This window comes from Macaca thibetana, chromosome 1 (genome assembly GCF_024542745.1).
Source record: "Macaca thibetana thibetana isolate TM-01 chromosome 1, ASM2454274v1, whole genome shotgun sequence".
NCBI lineage: Eukaryota > Metazoa > Chordata > Mammalia > Primates > Cercopithecidae > Macaca > Macaca thibetana.
This window is the reverse complement of record NC_065578.1, coordinates 83,758,440-83,777,462: the sequence shown is the minus strand read 5'-3', so window position 1 is coordinate 83,777,462 and position 19,023 is coordinate 83,758,440. Positions and strand designations below refer to the sequence as shown.

Here is a 19,023-nt window from a genome sequence, read left to right as displayed (position 1 = left end):
TGCAAATAGGAAAGTTAATCTGAATCTTGATTCCAACTTAATTATTCACAGTTACGCAAAAACAAGATAACTAAATTTAAGAAAACCTAAGCCATCAAAATAAATTTTATTTGTATTTTCTACATAAACACACAGTGGCAATTCATGGCATTTGGTAATTTGTCCAAACGTGAGAGGCTTATGAAATCAACAAATGCCATTTTGAAGAGAGTATTCTGTCAAAAATAAATTACCCAACTTCAAGATAGGCCTGTTCAGCAAAATCCGATATTATTCTCTCAGTACTTTTATAAATGGAATTTTCTTCTACTTGTATCCATTTCCCGGGGCTGAAAGTGGAAAGCAGGGGAGTGGAAGAAGAAAACAAAAATATAATTAACAATTCAGGTAAAATAGTAAAAGTTAACGTCCCTAGAAGTTTATAGGTAACGCACTGAAAAACTGGGTTTGCGTGAGACCCTGAATAGTCAGTCTTCAGTCTAATATAAAAGATGTTGGCAGTTTGTGTGTGTGTGTGATTTTAAAATAAAATGTTACTAAGTGAAGTACTGCTTATACTAGATAGAAAAGGATGTTTTAGGCCAGGTGCGGTGGCTTACACCTGTAATCCCAGCACTTTGGGAGGCTGAGGCGGGCGGATCAGGAGATCAAGACCATCCTGGCTAACACACTGAAACCGTCTCTACTAAAAATACAAAAAATTAGCCAGTGTGGTGGTGCACGCTTGTAATGCCAGCTACTCGGGAGGCTGAGGCAGGAGAATAGCTTGAACCCAGGAGGCGGAGGTTGCAGTGAGCAGAGATGGCACCCCTGCACTCCAGCCTGGGCAACAGAGCTGAGACTCCATCTCAAAAAAAAAAAAAAGGATGGTTTTAAAACATTGAAAGTTTTCATTGTTTTCATTTATGATTTAAGATGATGATCTCTAAACGTCTAAGAAAACTCAGTAGTTCTCAAGAAACATGTAATAGAGTCACATATAACACAGGCTTATAAGCAGATTGCTGCTGGGCCCCACCCCCTAAGTTGCTGATCCAGTAGGTCTGCAGGCCAAAGAATTTTCATTCCTGACAGGTTCGTAGGTAATGGTGCTGGTACCACTTTGAGAACCACTGATGTTTATACTTCAGATGAACCACAGTTATTGTAGTTTTTTTTTTTTTCAGGGGTATATGTGCAGGATGTGCAGGTAAACATGTGCCATAGTGGTTTGCTGCACAGATCATTTTCATCACCTAGGTATTAAGCCCAGCATCCATTAGCTATTCCTGATGCTCTCTCCCCCACCCTCTTATCCCATACTTTAAAAATTACTTAGTTTTTTTAAACAATAAGCACATACCTTATGGACCCATTCATACTCTCCATATTTAGAATCAAAGGTTCCTTTCTGAAGAGACCTTAATTTTAAGGTAAAACGTGGTCCAAGTTCCTGAATTCCCACTTTCTTTTCACTCCTGAATATGTATCTTCAAAGACAAAAAGAGTTAAATTAATCTGAATAAGCTATTGTTTAACATTATGACAGGGTTCAAAAGATAATTCATTTTATCTTGTATGATACTTGCTACAATATATTGGAAAATTAGTTCATGTTGAAAATATATTTCATGATTGAAGTCAAAGTTCAACAAGTTTACCTTCCTCACCTGTGAAATCTGAAGAATATATAATCCCGTTGATTGTGGAATGTGGCAACCTGCCTTCCAATAAATTGAGGATTATGAGGGAAGAGAGATGCAAACATACGTCCAATTGAATGACCCAGCCGTGTTGTAAAATTATTCAGAATTATTTCAGGTATGTGTTCTGTGGGGTCCTTGCCTCTTCTCTAGAAAAATAATGAGAAATAAGTATCACCATGAGCTAAGCTAATTGGCAATACCTCCCAATGCAATTTCAAATATCAAAATTTACATGACAAATTTGCAAAATTTATCGTTTTTTAGTGACAAACTATCACAGATGGCTTACCAAACCCATGAAATAAGACATATCTAAAATTAATATGCAGTGAATGCAACAACAAAAAAATCTTATTAGAAAATCAATGTGCTTCATAGTAATGAAGACTATTGCCTGCTGGCTGTAACTTCACCACAGTCTCCCAAGAAAACTGATAGATAAAAAACTGCTGTAATCAGGAGAAAAAATGCCATTATTAAAATAAATTCAGAGCTATAAGATACAGCATCTACTAATCAAATACTGTGGAGAGATCAATGCCAATCAAGGAATGTATAAAACTTACCTTAATTTCTTTACGAAGACGAACACTGCTCATTTTGAAATGAGCAGTTGGGCCATTTGGCAAGTGACTCAAAATAAGTCCATCTGTTCATAAAAGTTAAGAGAAACACATTGAACTCTGTAATCTCAACCTAATTGTTTAAATAACTAGTCCTCTACATCCAAAGGTCCCTAAAATCTGTACCCAAGTGAACAGGCAGATGTACATATTCCTCTGAAGTGACATTTTCCTACCATATCAAAAGCTCAAAATCAGTCAAAATCTTCCAAGAAAATAGACTAGGGTAGTCCTTTTTTTCTCCTTTTACAATGTAATAGTTAATCATCACCCTCAATAGGGTATGTTAAGGTACCCTAAAGTAGGTGAAAAAAAGCTCTTTAACTGACCACTACTCTTAGGAGTAAAATAGGATGGGATTCTACAATCATGTAACACTGCAAATACAGTATTTTACCTCCATGTTCTGAAGATGTATAACCCCAAAATGTCACTTTTACACATTTGTATGGTCAGAATATGCTGTCAACTTTGAATAACATCCCATGAGACCAGACTCCTAAACTTTCCTCTATGAAATTAAGGTTATTAGTATTTTGCAAGAGATCAGCCCTTACTTAGGATTACTGTACCACAAATTATAATCAACTAACCAATTAATAGCCATTCACTGATTGTCATTTCCCATAAATTGAGAATTGAGAATTATGCCCTCACACGCTAAACTACAAATGAAATGTAAGATCACCTACCTACAACTACATTACAAATGAAATGTAGACACGCTAAACTACAAATGAAATGTAAGATCACCTACCTACAACTAGCAGGACTAGCAGCCCAAGGACTCTAGAAGTCCTGGGTGCTGCAAACTAAGGTTGCTACCTATATAATGTTCTTCAAGTTTTTGTGGCACAACCTGACCTTCACTTGAAACACCTTTACTTTTCATGAGTAATTCTTGGCTATTGCTTAATGGCATTACAAGCAGACATATTAATGGCAATGGACAGGGCTTTCACTTTGTATTATGCTTTTCTAGTTTAAAAGAAATTTTCAAACACATTTCATCTGATTCAACAACTTAAATAGGCCAGAATCAGATGGTTTCAAGTCTATCTGCATATAATATGTATCTTTCAAAGCAGATGTTGCCATCTTTTTACAATGGCATCAACACTCATTCCTCCAGATTAGAAGCTATCGTATCTTCAACTTCTCCTCTCCCACTAAATCTTAACTGCTTTTACCTTCAGAATTTCCTCACTTAGCATCCTCTTTACCCTTACTGTCGTAGTGGGGTCCTCAAGATTTTCCACCTAGATTATTAAAGTAGTATTGTGGTTGGTCTGACCTTTTTCCTCACCATCTCAAGTACATCTCCTAATGCAGATTGTAAAATCAAGTCTGGACTTAGGCCTTGGTTCTATAAGTAACCAGCTATGGGACTTAGCTGTTTCATTATATCTGTACCATAGTTTCTCATGTGCTAAGTGAAAAACAAACTAGATACCTTCACAGTCTTGACAGCTGTAGCTAATCTCATACTACTCTCATCACAGACTGATCTACAGAAAGAAGACATTGGTATGAGATTCATAATGTGGCCACAAATTACCTTTTCAACCTATTTATGCCCACACCAAGCTGTTTCCTAACTGGTAGGCACTCGCAGTCTTATGTACTATATATGTTAATCCTAGCATGCATTTTTTGCTTCTGCTAATTTGAATACCTGCAACATTTTACTCATCTATTATGGTCTACTTCAAATGTCACCTTTTTATGCAGTCAGAATTAAGATCTAAATCTTCTCAGTTCTCACTGCTACCACAGCACTCATCACTTATTTGAGTTACAGTAAGGAAAACACCTTTCTTCCCAACTAATCTGCTAACACTTAGGTAGGGATGGGAATTTTTTTCTTTTTTTTGAGACAGTCTCACTCTGCAGTCTAGGCTGAAGTGCAATGGCACGACCATGGGTCACTGCAGCCTCAACCTCTCGGGCTGGAGTAATCTTCCCACCTCAACCTCCCGAGTAAATGGGACTACAGGCATGCCATCATGCCCAGCTAATTTTTGTAGAGACAGGGTTTTGCCATCTTGCCCAGGCTGGTCTCAAGCGATACACCTGCCTTAGCCTCCCGAAGTGCTGGGACTGCAGGCAGATTTTTCAGCAAACGTTTGAATTCTATCATTTTAAAAGATTCACCACAGGTTAAACTTCATGAAATACAGCCAAAAGTATTTATTAAGGGGTCTAGGAGATATAAAAGTCATTTCTTCCAACCCCCAAATCAAGGCTTAAATCCTTTCTAGAACATTCCCACTAAATTGTGGTGTCAAAAGCAAAGTACAAAATCCAAACTTACCAGTTTCTAAATAACTTCTTTTCCTGTGTACCTGCATTGTGCAAGAGGCTTTATTTACATTACTGCTAATCCCTAACACAAATCACGCAAAACAGGAGTCATCATGCCTATTTCAGTAATGAGGAAAAGAGGCTGAAGAGGGTCAAGTAAATTAGCCTAAGTAAATCACACCAAGGCAACTGCACATCTCAACCAGGGTGGGTCTGCACCTAGCTTAAGCCCTTGGCTGACAGCTGCTCACATTTGGAAATGTACAGAGGCATTTTGTTTGTCAGGATGACTGAGGTGTTACTGGTATTTAGAATCCAAAGGCCAGGAATGCAAACCATCTTACAAGCTGCCAAGAGTGTAGCACAAATAATTACCCTACCTCAAATGCCAGTAGTTCCCCATGTAGAAATAATGAATACAGGATGTAGGTCTGTAAAGATAAAGCTTACATGCTTCTCACTATACCACGTTTACTAAAATGACTACCACATGGCACTACCAGACACTATGCTTTATAAACAATACATTTAATGTGATCTTGTGGGAACTCTAAAGATAGTTATTATTTCCTACATTTAAAAAATGAGGAAACTGAGTGGCTAAGAAACTTGACTAAAATCACCAAAGTAGCAAATAACGGAATCTGTATTTGATAAAACAGCTGCCCTGACTCAAAGCCACTAGTAGGTTTCTACAGTTTAGACAGCTGATGAAGTTCTATTTTAGAATAAGTCAAAAAAGTATATCCCTTTACTTCCACCATTCAGCACTACTCTTTCATACAGTAGCCCCTCCAATGTGTTTAGAAAGATGCCATGTTCCTAGAATCTACTTTCCCACAGGCTAAATCCTGTTTTTTCAGCTTTTCCGCCATGTGTCATCATTAGGAGTTGTGATTTTTATTCCTGAACCCATGCTAAGTCTCCAGGAATCACCACTATTTTTTTTTTTGACAGTCTTGTCCTGTCACCGAGGCTGGAGTGCAGTGGGCACCACCTTGGCTCATGGCAACCTTTGCCTCCCGGGTTCAAGTAATTCTAGTGCCTCAGCCTCCCAAGTAGCTGGGATTACAGGCATGTGCCACCACGCCCAGCTAATTTTCGTATTTTTAGTAGAGACGCGATTTTGCCATGTTGGCCAGGCTGGTCTCAAACTCCTGACCTCAAGCAATCTGCTGGCCTAGGCCTCCCAAAGTGCTGGGACTACAGGTGTGAGCCACCACGCCCAGCCAGAAAATGTAAACTTTTTAAAGGCAATAGATGATATAAGTGAAATTTGTGTGACCATATAAAACACCCTGGATAAAATAAGGATAGAACATTTACTGAACTGATGAATGCCTGCTTCTTAGCAGGGTTACTAGCGGCCTCAAAGTGATGACAGTTGTTTTTTAACTGCCAAAAATAAAAAGAGGAAAACAGACCTTACCACTTTGTGGAGGCAGTTTAAAAAAAGAAAAAGAGGTAGCAACTACCTTAAAAACAAATTTTTTCTGGAGTAGTTAAGTATTCAAGAGATTTCAGATATTTGATACATTAATCTGATAAACCAAATTATAATATGGCCAACAAAACACATTACGAAGCTTGTTATAGTTTATTTTAGTTTCTGGAAAGCTACTAGAACAAGTGGATAAAGTAAGTTATATTGAAAACAATAAAAATCATAAAAGTTAGATTTTTAAAAAACAGCCTTTTAAGCCACTAATTTAAAAACAACAGTGTTCACTGATATTAGAAATAAAATGTTATTCTGGCACCACAGAAAGTTTTGTCCCTGTTTTTTTTTTTTTGTAAATTCTTTATAATTTTAATGAAATTAAAAATCATAAAGATGACTCATTCAATTGGTCATCTGTAAAGCTACTGAACTCACAGCCATCATTCAATAAGTAAATAAAACAATAGCAACAATAACAACAAACCTACATATCCTTTATGAAGTCTCTTATCTCAATAGGAAGAAATACCTTGGGTTCAGGTGACACATTCATCTCAGATCTGAGACTCACAGAAAAGTTTAGACTGGAACACATAACATGGGCCCAAGACTCTACCTCAAAAACTGAATCCTGCGACACCACCTCTGGCAACGTAAAATCTAGCCATAACAAACCATATGCAGATCCCCAACTAGGTCAGCCCTTTCCTCCCTCTCTTTCCAAATGGTTGTCCCTCTGCACTGAGCGCTTTTCTCTGCCTCATTCCCCTGCTTCACCCTCGTCCATCTAGATCCAGCTTCAGCATCTCTTTCTACAGGAAGTCCTTCCTCCCAGGGCAGACTTTGTACCAATCACAGGGTCCCCACTCTCTCCTGCATTTCTCTGTTTAATTGTACCATCCACACTATATTTTGTCAGTTTACATATCCATTTACTCCACCTATGAATTTCCTGAAGGTTGTCTCGTTTTATCTCTGCATCTTTTACTAAGGGTTAAAATGATCTCTTGGCTATAGCATGTGCCTGATAAATGTTTGGTGAATACAAAGGAAAAATCAGTTTATAGATTCTTGGAAAGAGATATAATTTTCTGATAAAAAAATTATTTTCTGAAAGTTATAGGCAATATTTCCTTATTCTTTTAAATATATTTTTAAGGGGGTTGAGGGAGAGGACAGGAAAACCTCCTTAAAAAAAAAAGGATACTTGGGGTTTTGCGATCTTCATTAATAACAATCAGGTCTGTGAACTCTCTTGCGATGCACTGAGGAATAATTTTTTTCAGAGCCAGTCCTCTTCTGTAATAAACATGTGAGTTTGGTATAACTGTGGAGAGCTGTTCACAGAGTCGTACTGTTCTCTGCAAAACAAAATAACAAAATTTTGAATACTTTTTGAAAAAATAAAAATCTTATGTGATACATAAGGAAAGAAATAACAATTATTATGATTAATAGCAACACTGAGGAAAGCATGAAACTGGAATAATGTCGCCTCTTTTATCAAAGGCTGATCATCCTAAAGCAGTGGTTCTCAATTAGGGGCAATTCTGCTCCATCAGGGGACACATTTGGCAATATCTGGAGACATTTTTGATGGTTATGACTGGTGGTAGTGGTAGTGGTGTGTGGTTGCTACTGGCACCTAATGCATAGAGGCCAGGGAAGCTGGTAAACATCCTATAATGAACAGGATGGCTCACGATAACAAAGAATTCTCCAGCTAAAATGTTAACAATGCTGAGGTTGAGAAATCCTATCCTGAAGAATCAAATTTAGTAAACCTACATCATATCACCACTGCTACGTTTTATTTACTTATTCACAGGCATTCTTTAAGGCAGTTAACTAAAGGTTTAACTCTTCTGAACAGAGTACTTTAAATAGAACTAATAAGAAAATTAAGAATTCAAGAACTAAATTAATCAATGTGTTTACCCCATGAGGTCTATCTGATGTTGTGATGAGAATCTTGGGAGAAGTCTGTTTGTTGAAGTAAGAAGCAAATTCATCTGTAGATTCATCATAAGCAACCTGAGAACAGAGAAGAAGGATAATTTTACATCAAACAAATATTCTACTGGGCCAGAATTCTAAAAGTAGCTTCAGCAGGACTGCTGAACACTGAGTACCTAGCTGATAGGGGATTTAAAGACAGACCAGGAAGGACTGACATTAATGGACACAGGAAGAGGATGGAGTGGATTTCTCCTGTGTAAAATACAAGTACAAAACTGAATAAAACTGTCAGAAATCACTTCAGGGCAGAAACTGAGATATGTTTACTCTTGAACTGCTTTCATTTCCGTCATCAACTTGGTTGGTGAAAATAATAACCACAGGAAAAAAAAAAACCCAAGCAAAAAAACTAATGAAATTAAGAGAAGACAAATCTTCCATTAAGAGACACTCAGGTTTAAACAATAATGAAAGTAGTACCTTTTAAAATTTGTGGAATATACCCAAGTGGTCTTGGTATAAGACTCTGAAAGAGTCTTATGGCTATACCTGCTCACATTAGAAAATATACATATTGAGCAAATAAATAAATACAGAATCAACTCAAAGGAAGCAGAAAAAAGTAATAAAGATAAAAGGAGATATAAAAGAATCAAAAAACAAAGATTCAATAGGATCAAGAAGAAAGTACTTAGAAAAGACTAAGAGAATAGATATCTTGGTAAAAACTGATTTAAAAAAGAAAAAGCCAAAATAAAATAATATGAGGAATGAAAAGTGGACATTATTGTAGTCTCACTCATGAACACAGATAAAATTAATTCTAAGCAAAGAATAAACCCAATTTGGTTATGATGTTTAATGCAATAAAAGAGAAAAGCCACATAATCACCTCAATATTTGCAAAGAAAACATCTAATAACATTCTACATTCATTCATGATAAACAAGACAAAAAATAGCCTAAGAATAAAATTTACTTAACCCTTAACTCTTAATAATCTATCATTAGTGACACAAATATTAATGATGATGCATTGGAAATATTCTTTTGAAAATCAGGAATGTGGCAAAGATGGCACTATTGATTTTTCTATTTATTTGACATTAAGCTAGAAGTTCTAGAAGGCACAAAAGTGGGAGAAAAACAGGTCAAAATAAGAAAACTGTCATTTGCAGAAATGATTATCTAAAACAGAAAAATGAAAACAATATCCCAACAAATTAGAAATGAATTTAGGTAGGCTACTGGTTAGAAGATCACTACTCAAAAATCCACTGCATTTTTATAAATTGGCAACCAAAACAATTTTCAAAGACATGCAGTTTACACCAACAAAAACCGTAAGATACCCAGGAATAGCTCTAGGAAGATTTATGGGTCAACTTGCATGAAGAGAACTATGAAATTCATGAAATACGTTTCACTATTTAAAGAAGACCTAAGAAATATATATTATATATATACATATGTATCCCCAATTTGGAGGATATATATATCCCTAAATTGATCTGATTTTTGTACCATTTATAATTTATATGGAGGAGCAAAGGCCTAGGAAAAGCCAAAACATATCTGAAGAGAGGGTATTTACGGGCAGGAGTGAAAGAAGCATCTTGCACTTACAGATATTAAGACTTATTATGAAGCTAATTAAGAAAGTAATGATGCAGTGACAAACTGGCCAAGCAAATAGCCCAGAAAAAGACCAAGCATATATAGATATTTGATATATAACTTGGCATTACAATTCATTGTGTGGAAAGGCTGCACTACTCCAAAAATGGTACTGGATAAACTATATATATATATATATATATATACGTGTATATATATATATATATATATATATATGCACAAAAGGACAGGCTGGGGTGAAAGACAGGAAGGAAAGTAACTGGTTTCCATTCTCACACCAAACAGAAAACAATTCCTAACAATTAAGTAAATAAACATGAGAGACAACTCTTTAATTGTTTTAGAAAGAAAGAAAAAGTAACTTAGGATTACAGGAAAGAGAACAGTTTCTTAAATATGACATAAAAAGCTTTAAATGCTAAAAATTTCAAAAATTCAACTATATCAAGAACTTCTGGTCCTCGTCCTCAAAAGACACCATAGAAAATAAAAAGAGAATCCATGAATTGGAAGATGCCTTTAATATGTATAAAGGATTGGTATCCAAATTATATAGAGAAGTTCCACAAATGATCAAAATACACTACATGATAGAAAACTGGGCAAAAGACGTGTTTTATCTCTAAAGAAAACAACTTATATTAAACGACGCTCAACATTAGAAAACAAGGAAATACAAATTCAAACCTCAATGAGACAGCCTTTTATCATTAGTCTGAACATACCAGGAGTTGGTTAGAATGTGGATGAGCAGGAACACTACTACTCTTGTACCACAAAAGTATAAAATGGTACAACCACTGCTTTGAAAAATATTTTGGTATAATCATGTAAAGTTAAACATTTACACATTCTCATGACTCAAAATTATCCTACTGTAGGTAAATATTCTAGGGAAACCTTTATGTATACATACCCTCTATATGCCTGTTATCCCCAAATTTATTTCCAGTCAAGACCTCTTCCCTGAATTCCAAGCTCATATCCCAACTACCTGCTTGACATCTCTTCTAAAAACTCTGAAGAGTCCTGAACTCTTGATTTCCCCTTAAATCTCCTTCACTCAGTCTTCCACATCTAGTCAATGACCATTTCATCCTTCTAATTTGCTCAGTCTAAAACCTTAATACCATCTTTGAATCCTCGATTTCTCTGAAATTCCACATCCAATTTGTCAGGAAATTGAAGCAGCTCTGATTTCAAAATATACCCAGGGGAAAAAATATTTAGAATCAGATCAATTCTCACCCCTTTCATCGTAACTACCCTGGCCCAGGTCATGATGAAAGCCCATCATTTCTTTCCTGGATTTGTTTAGTAGCTTCCTAATTATTCTACTTACCTCTCCAGTTATATTCTCAGTAAAGCAGCTAACTACTTTTAAAAATTAAGTCTGATCACATCATTCTTCTATTCAACCCATCCAATGGCTCCTCATTTCACTAAGTATAAAACCAAAGTCCTCATACTGGCCAACAAAGTCACTGATCTGGTCTTTCCTCTTTATCATACTTTCCTAGGACCTCTTCTACAATCCTCTCCCTTTGTTTGCTTAATTTCAGCCACAATGGCCTTCTTGTTATTCTTAAAAAGCATATTCGATACACTCCTGCCTTGGAGCTTGTGCACTGGGTGTTCTCTCTGGGGTTCCTTTTGCCCAAGGATGGCTAAATTTCCTCACATCCTTCAAGTCTTTGCTAAAAGGTCAATTTCTCAATAAAGCCCACCCTGACTATCCTGTATAAAAAATCACTACACAGTAGAAAAATGGGCAAGAGACACAATCAATTGATCAAAGGGGAAAAAATATGAAAAGATGTTCAACCTCATTCAAAATGAGAACTGCAAATTAAAACTATAGTGATATACAATTTCTCACTTATCAAACTGGAAAAAATGATCTACAATGAGTGTAAGTTGAGGAGTAACATTCAAGTATCTCCTCCCCAAATACTTATTAATTATCATACAAAGGGAAAAACATTAAATTCAGAGTGAAGAAACCTGGCAGGCACCACTTTAACCAAGTGATCAAGGTAAACATAATCAGTAGGAGAAAATCATCAAGTGACTCTTGATAAGAAGTACTGAAAAAGGACTTAACGTAACGTTCATGGCAGAGGTCGAGCCTCCCTAATTAAAAAACCCAAAACCTGAAATATTCCAAAATTCAAAACTTTTTGATAAAGCACCAACATGGCACCACAAGTGGGGAATTCCACACCTGACCTCATGTGATGGGGTCACAGTCAAAAGTTTGTTTCATGCACAGAATCATTAAAAATATTGTATAAAAGTTACCTTTAGGCCGGACGGGGTGGCTCATGCCTGTAATCCTAACACTTTGGGAGGCCAAGGTGGGAGGATCGCCTGAGCTCAGGAGTTCAAGACCAGCCTGGGCAACATGGTGAAACCCTATCTCTACTAAAATACAAAAAATTAGCTGGGCATGGTGGCGTGAGCCTATAGTCCCAGCTTTTCTGGAGGCAGAATTGCTTGAACTAGGGAGGCAGAGGTTGCAGTGGGCAGAGACTGCACCACTGCACTCCAGCCTGGGCAACAGAGCGACTCCATCACCAAAAATAAAAAAAGTTACCTTTAGGCTATGTGCATAAGATGTATACAAAACATAAATAAATGCTCTGTTCAGACTTGGGTCCAATCATCAAGATACCTCACTATCTATCACAAATATTCCAAAATCTGAAATCCAAAAAGACTTCTGGTCCGGCCGGGGGTGGTGGCTCATGCCTGTAATCCCAGCACTTTGGGAGGCTGAGGTGGGTGGATCACGAGGTTAGGAGTTTGAGACCAGCCTGGCCAATATGGTGAAACCCTGTCTCTACTAAAAATACAAAAATTAGCTGGGTGCCTGTAATCCTTGCTATTTGGGAGGCTGAGGCAGGAGAATTGCTTGAACCTGGGAGACAGAGGTTGCAGTGAGCTGAGATCGTGCCACTGCACTTCAGCCTGGGTAACAGAGGAAATCTCCATCTCGGAGAAAAAAAAATAAAAAAACACTTCTGGTCCCAAGCATTTCAGGCAAGGGACACTCCACCTGTATTTCTGTCAAAAGTACATAAACTGAATATAATCAGAGGAAACCCCAGGCGAACTCACATTAAGGTACAGTCTACAGAATATCTGGTCTGTACTATTCAAAAAATCTCAATGTCACAAAAAAGCAAACGACTGAGAAACTGTTCTAAATTTAAGGAAATTAAAGGTAATTACAATGGAACGTATGACCTGGGACTTTTCTTTTGCTAGAAAGGACATTATTGGAACAGCTAGTGACATCTGAGTAAGATCTATAGAACAGATAATAATGTATACCAGTGTTAACTGTCTGATTTTGCTAAGTGTGCTAATAAACAAAATGAGATACACAGGAATAAAGGGGCACCATGTCTGCCACTTACTCTCATTTAAGAGGGAATATTTAGGAAGTCTGGGTGAAGGGTATGTACAAATTCCTACTTTTCTATGAAGTCTGAAATGTCAAAATAAATTAAAATGCATACACACACAAACACCTTACTTACATAAAATTGCAAACCCTCTCTACTCCGGTAGTCCTGAATCTTCTTTATCCTGTTTTCCTTTAGTAACCTATCACTGGCTAACATATGTCTAATTTATTTATTTCATTATGTTGACTGTTTGTCTCCCTTCCTAGAATGTAAGCTCTGGGTGGGTAGAAGTTGTGTGTGTGTGTGTGTGTGTGTGTGTGTGTGAGTATTCTGTGTACTGATGGATCTCAAATCCCTAAAACAGATCCCAATACAGTGCAGGTGAATCCATAAACATTTGCTGAAAGAAGGACAGAAATCAGTGAATGACTATACCAGGAGATATGTGAAAGAATGTTGATAGCAGCACTATTGCAAAGCAAACAGACATTCCAAACCAAGTTTCCTTTACGAAACTTTAAAAAATACAGTTTTAAAATCTTGCTTCTTTTACTGCACTGTTGCAAACTATCTAAGGAGAATGTGCAAAGTTAAAGATTATCTCGAAACTAAGATTTATGAGAATACAAAAAATAGCATCAAATGTTATTCTTAGGTATCAAAATGTCTAATAAATACTGCAGAAGTCTATAGTACGAGGAATTCTTTTAAAACTACCACGCCAGGCGCGGTGGCTCACGCCTGTAATCCCAGCACTTTTGGAGGTCAAGATGGGCGGATCACCTGTGGTCAGGAATTCGAGACCAGCCTGACCAACATGGTGAAACCCCATCTGTACTAAAAATACAAAAATTAGCCAGGCGTGGTGGCAGGTGCCTGTAATCCCATCTACTCAGGAGGTTAAGGCAGAGGGTGCAGTGAGCCGAGATCACACCACTGCACTCCAGCGTGGGTGACAGAGCAAGACTCTGTCTCAACAAAATAAAAAAACAAAAAAACCCATCCAAAATACTAGTCAGGGATTATATGACAAATGTAAAAGTTTACCTAGACATAAAATAGATTACTAGAAAGTAAATATTTACTTAATTTGTCTATAGCATTATTGGGAAATCAATTATGAGAAAATCTACACCAAATAATAAGATAATATGCCAGCATTTTAGCTGAACCAGTCCATTACACAACTTCGCCAGCCAGCACTTTAAATATCAACATAAAAATATATAATTTATCAATTATGTGTGATCATTCAAACTAATTTAAGACTTCTAACATTACCTCTTCATCATTAGGGTCTACCGTGGTTTCATCATACACTCGCTGGTTGTCAATGGTCTTGGGTACAGGCTTTGGTGGAGCCTAAGTAAAAGAGAAAGGATTACATTTTAGAAGGATTTTACATTAATTATATTACAGTTGGGGAAAAACAACAGAAAGCTACAAATAATCCCAAACTCAATCTGTTCCTCAGATCAATTCACTTCTATTGTTACATCAATCCTAATAACAATATTGAATAAGAGGCTTTTTTTTTTTTTTTTAACAATCTGGGCAGAGACACACACATACTAGAAGAATGGCCAACACTAAATGAAACGGCTTAAAACTGTGCAGAAATAACAAGGAGAAGAAATAGGGATCGAGATAATTATCTATTAGGGGAAAACATATCAAACAGGAGAAAAATAAAAGAAAAAAATAGGCCGGGCATGGTGGCTCATGCCTGTAATCCCAGCACTTCTGGGAGGCCGAGGCGGGCGGATCACGAGGTCAGGAGATCGAGACCATCCTGGCTAACACGGTGAAACCCCGTCTCTACTAAAAAATACAAAAAATTAGCCGGGCGTAGGGGTGGGCCCCTGTGGTCCCAGCTACTCGGGAGGCTGAGGCAGGAGAATGGTGTGAACCCGGGAGGCGGAGCTTGCAGTGAGTCGAGATCATGCCACTGCACTCCAGCACTCCAGCCTGGGCGACAGCGCAAGACTCCACCTCAAACAAAAAAAAAAAAAGGGAGAAAAATAACAAATGACATCTGTACATGACTGTTCCAATACTTTCGGGAAGCTACTCAGAAATATTTAATGAAAGTCTAGTTGTTATCCGTTGACCTAGTAATTTTATTTTGGGGTATTTATGTTCAGGAATGTAAATGGGGGAAAAATTTATACAAAATATGTAGTATCCCTATTTATAATGAAAATAAACAGCAAACAGGGCAAATGTTCAACATCAAGGTAATGACTAAACATACTATAGTACATCAACATTATGGAATACTGTTAGGATCAGCAATCATGCATACTCAGCTTAGACCAAGAAATGGTGTAAATGAACTGTTATAAAGTAGAGCACAGAATTGTAAGAGTACATTAAAACTAATTCAAAATATACATACACTAGCAGAGCTATGAAGAAAACATAAACTGAAACTATTTAGCATTTATTACTCTAAGAAACAAATATTACATTTTAATAATTTTTTTAAAGGAAGCAGTTTTAAGAAGTCATCTTTTATCTCAAAAAGCAAGAATGGTGGTATTTTCAAATGGTGATCATAACATTAATTTGCTGTAATAGACTGATTACTAAAGAGTTAAAAAGAGACTAACATGCTTGACATACTAGGATACTGCAGGTCAAAACAGTCTACTATTGACAATTTTCTATGGTTTAACCTAATACTATTCAAAGAATGCATGAAATGGTAGAGTGTTTAGTTTGTGTACAGTCTTTACATTTTTTTCTCTTTCTCAAACACCCTTATTTGGTAACTTACTTGATATCTTAAGAAATGGGAGGGGAAACATGAATGTTTTCAAAATTTTGCAAAAATAAATCATAACCTAGAGTAATTATAAATACACTGAAAATAAAAATAACTTAGCTATGCAATAATGTATGAGTATTTAGTAGTCTAAAAATTTTTTCAATAAAGATTTCACTTCTTATGGTACCACAAATATAGCCAAATTCTTTCTTGATGCATTATCCATTCTTTTCTTTGCCATAATCCTCACCCTCCTCCCACTCCCCATTCTCACTTTTCACAGGTTCATATCCTCTGCACCAGCTCTAAAGCTTAACACATCCTTATCACCCTACTCCAGAAGAGGCTCTGTCCTGCCTTTCCCCAGCCTTGCCTAACCAAAAACCTTTGCTTCACATCACAAGAGCCAAGCTCCAGGCCTAACGTGAGGAGCTTCCCCAGGTTGTGTTGACCTCTCAAACACAAAGTTACATGCAAAACACCACCACTGTGTTACTGTATAGGTACACAAACATACATAGTAAAGGTAAAAGAAATGCATGGAAAAAATAATCAAAAATTTCACGAGTGGTTATCTATGGAGGGAAAAGCAATTATGAAGACGACGACAAGGGGCTTCCAACATTCTTTGCTAATGCATTATTTCTTAAGCTGGGTAAATGATACAAAGAGGTTTATTATATTACTTTTGTATTTCTTCATACATATGAAATATGTAATAATAAATTTTAAAAGAAAGTAATTCAACTTAAATATCAGGAAGGATCCCCTAATATAAGACAGAAAACAAACAGCTAAGAATTTTATTTACCTTATCACCAAGAGCCTCTCTTTCTTTTTTAAGTTTTTTCTTAGCTGCCAACTTTTCCTAAAGGGTGAAAAAAAAGAGAACAATATTGAGAAACAACCAGTTATATCACAAACACATACTCAAACTACAAATTACTAATGCTATGGATACTCGAACTGGGCGATCTTTGTAATCTATTGAAATAAGCATCTGGCCATGGATTTTTCTACCTAAATTACTGTAAGCCAAATGAGCTGGCCAATTAATAAGATTTCTTTAACAAAGACCTTGATTCTTTTAAAAAAATCTAAACTGGCAAGTTTGAACATTTAAAATTTGACTAGCTTAATCTTTTTCCATAAAGTCTCAAATTAATTAAAGTACAAAATGTGGTCTCCGTTGTGTTTTGCCTAACTGGTTGCATCCTAAAGACGACCACGGTTATGCTGCTTGCTTCTCTTGAAAAGCACTAAAAATAGGAATGGGAGATGAGTTTTCAGGTTGTTTTTCATAAAACCATCACCAATTATTTACATATTTTATCATCAAAATATACTTTTAAAATTTAGTGAGAGCTTGCAAAGTGGATTATCTGTATTTGTACTGTCAATCTATATATTCTCCTGGAGATTTCTAGATAGAAGGGTTGACAAAATAAAAAATATTATTTTTTTTCCAGCACCTACTGATCCTCAATCCACCAGGTTTCAGATTAGAAATCATAGCTCCAGTAAATCTTCTAGGACATCCCTCCCCAATACGTGCATACCAGAATGAGTTAAATGCCCCTTGTATGTACTCAAACAGCACCTTGACACTGAACATGAGTAAGAACCAGTCCCGGGCCTCAGAAGGGCCGGTAAGAGGAGGCAGACACGTAATAAGAATATTGTGTGAACTTCCATGATGTGCAAGAATAAGCAAACGTTTTCTTCCAACTGCAATTTAACCAGAAATGGGCACTGCGACCTTGGCAAACCGTTTAAACCCCTTTACGTTTCAGTTTGTTTACCTACCAGAAACGTATAAAGATAAGGCTTAAAGAACAAATACAATTACCAGAAACTTTACAGTACTAATTTCGGTAAAGAGCTGCTGCAGGAATCAGAGAAGCAATATTTTGGATTTTATTACGTATTGCCTCCATTTCAGATTCTGCAAATTAACCAACGCTGCCTAGAAGGGCCAAAGGGCTGAGACTTTTGCGTTCTGGGCCAGGAGGGCGTAGTTTTCACTACTAAGCCAAGAGGCCTTCCAGCTTTCCTTGTGAATCCAGCATCCTAGGAAACAGCCTATCAAGAAAATCTTCCACCCTGATGCTCAGGCAAAAGGCTGAACCAAGAGTCTCCAAACCACGGCGAGGAAACCAGAACACGTGGGCCGCGGCACCATCCTTCCTACCGAGCCACAGAGTACACTTTGAGACCAGCAGACATACACATCTGTGAGCCCCGCGACCGCCCTAAGCGTCAGGAACATCGCGCAAGCGCCCGGCAGCTCCCGCCCCTCGCGTACCTTCCGCTGCTGTTGTTTCCACCGCGTGAACATTAAGTGTCGCCGCTGTTTGTTTTTAATCTCCGAAATACTAAAGCCTGGCGGAAAAGCAGCCGCTTTCGGGGGTTGGACCCCGCTTTCCGTCGCCCCATCCCCAGCGCCTGCAGCCTCCTGAATTTCTTCGACAGCGGCTTTCCGTTTCAGACTTTTCTTCCAGCTGCTGCTGCTCTTTTCTCCGGCTTTCGCCATGGTGTCGGCTCCTTTGCTTCCGTACGGAAACGGAAACAGCGTTCTCCTGTGAACCCATTCCTTAACCTTTTACTTCCGGGGTCGCAAAGTATTTAAAACTGTAGACGGCTTTTGTGAGTTTTAGCCATTTAAGAAAATAGTAAAGCTGAGGCTTGAGGAAACTTTAGCAGTTTGCTCAGCTGTATAAAGAGTGAGATGATGAGTTTGGGCACTCCTTGCACATCAATGTGCCCAGCCCTCAAAATAATGGAACGATAACAACAAAAACCATGCCCGGATTAGTTTACGTTTTACGTGAGGGAAACCTAAAATGAGCACACAAATAAATTATGGTGAGCTACAGAGTAAGACGTGGTATGGAAAAAAAAAAGAACAGGATAAAAGAAGATGAAGAGACATTCATCTTTTTGCGATGGAGCCTTGCTTTGACGCCCAGGCTGGAGTGCAGTGGCCACGATCTCTGATCACTGCCAACTCCTCCTGAGTAGCTGGGACTACAGACATGTGCCACCACGCCCAGCAAATTTTTGTGTTTTTGCAGAGATGAAGTTTCACCATGTTGGCCAGGCTGGTCTTGTACTCTTGATTTCAGGTGATTGGTCCTCCCTGGACTTCCAAAGTACGTTGCAATTTTAAATAGGATTCTCAGAGTAGGCT

General features: G+C 37.4%; 1 protein-coding gene across 1 annotated transcript; it reads right to left on the bottom strand.

The window, feature by feature from the left end:
• Positions 1–75: 75 nt before the first annotated feature.
• RPF1 (ribosome production factor 1 homolog) lies at positions 76–18,417 on the bottom strand. The gene is made up of 9 exons (XM_050806030.1): positions 18,139–18,417; positions 16,645–16,701; positions 14,345–14,425; positions 7,992–8,087; positions 7,261–7,414; positions 2,252–2,334; positions 1,650–1,831; positions 1,343–1,469; positions 76–329 (listed from the first exon to the last, which is right to left on the bottom strand). Exons 1-9 carry the CDS (start codon positions 18,364–18,366, stop codon positions 288–290), a joined length of 1,050 nt encoding a protein of 349 aa, XP_050661987.1. The 5' UTR covers positions 18,367–18,417; the 3' UTR covers positions 76–287.
• Positions 18,418–19,023: the final 606 nt, after the last annotated feature.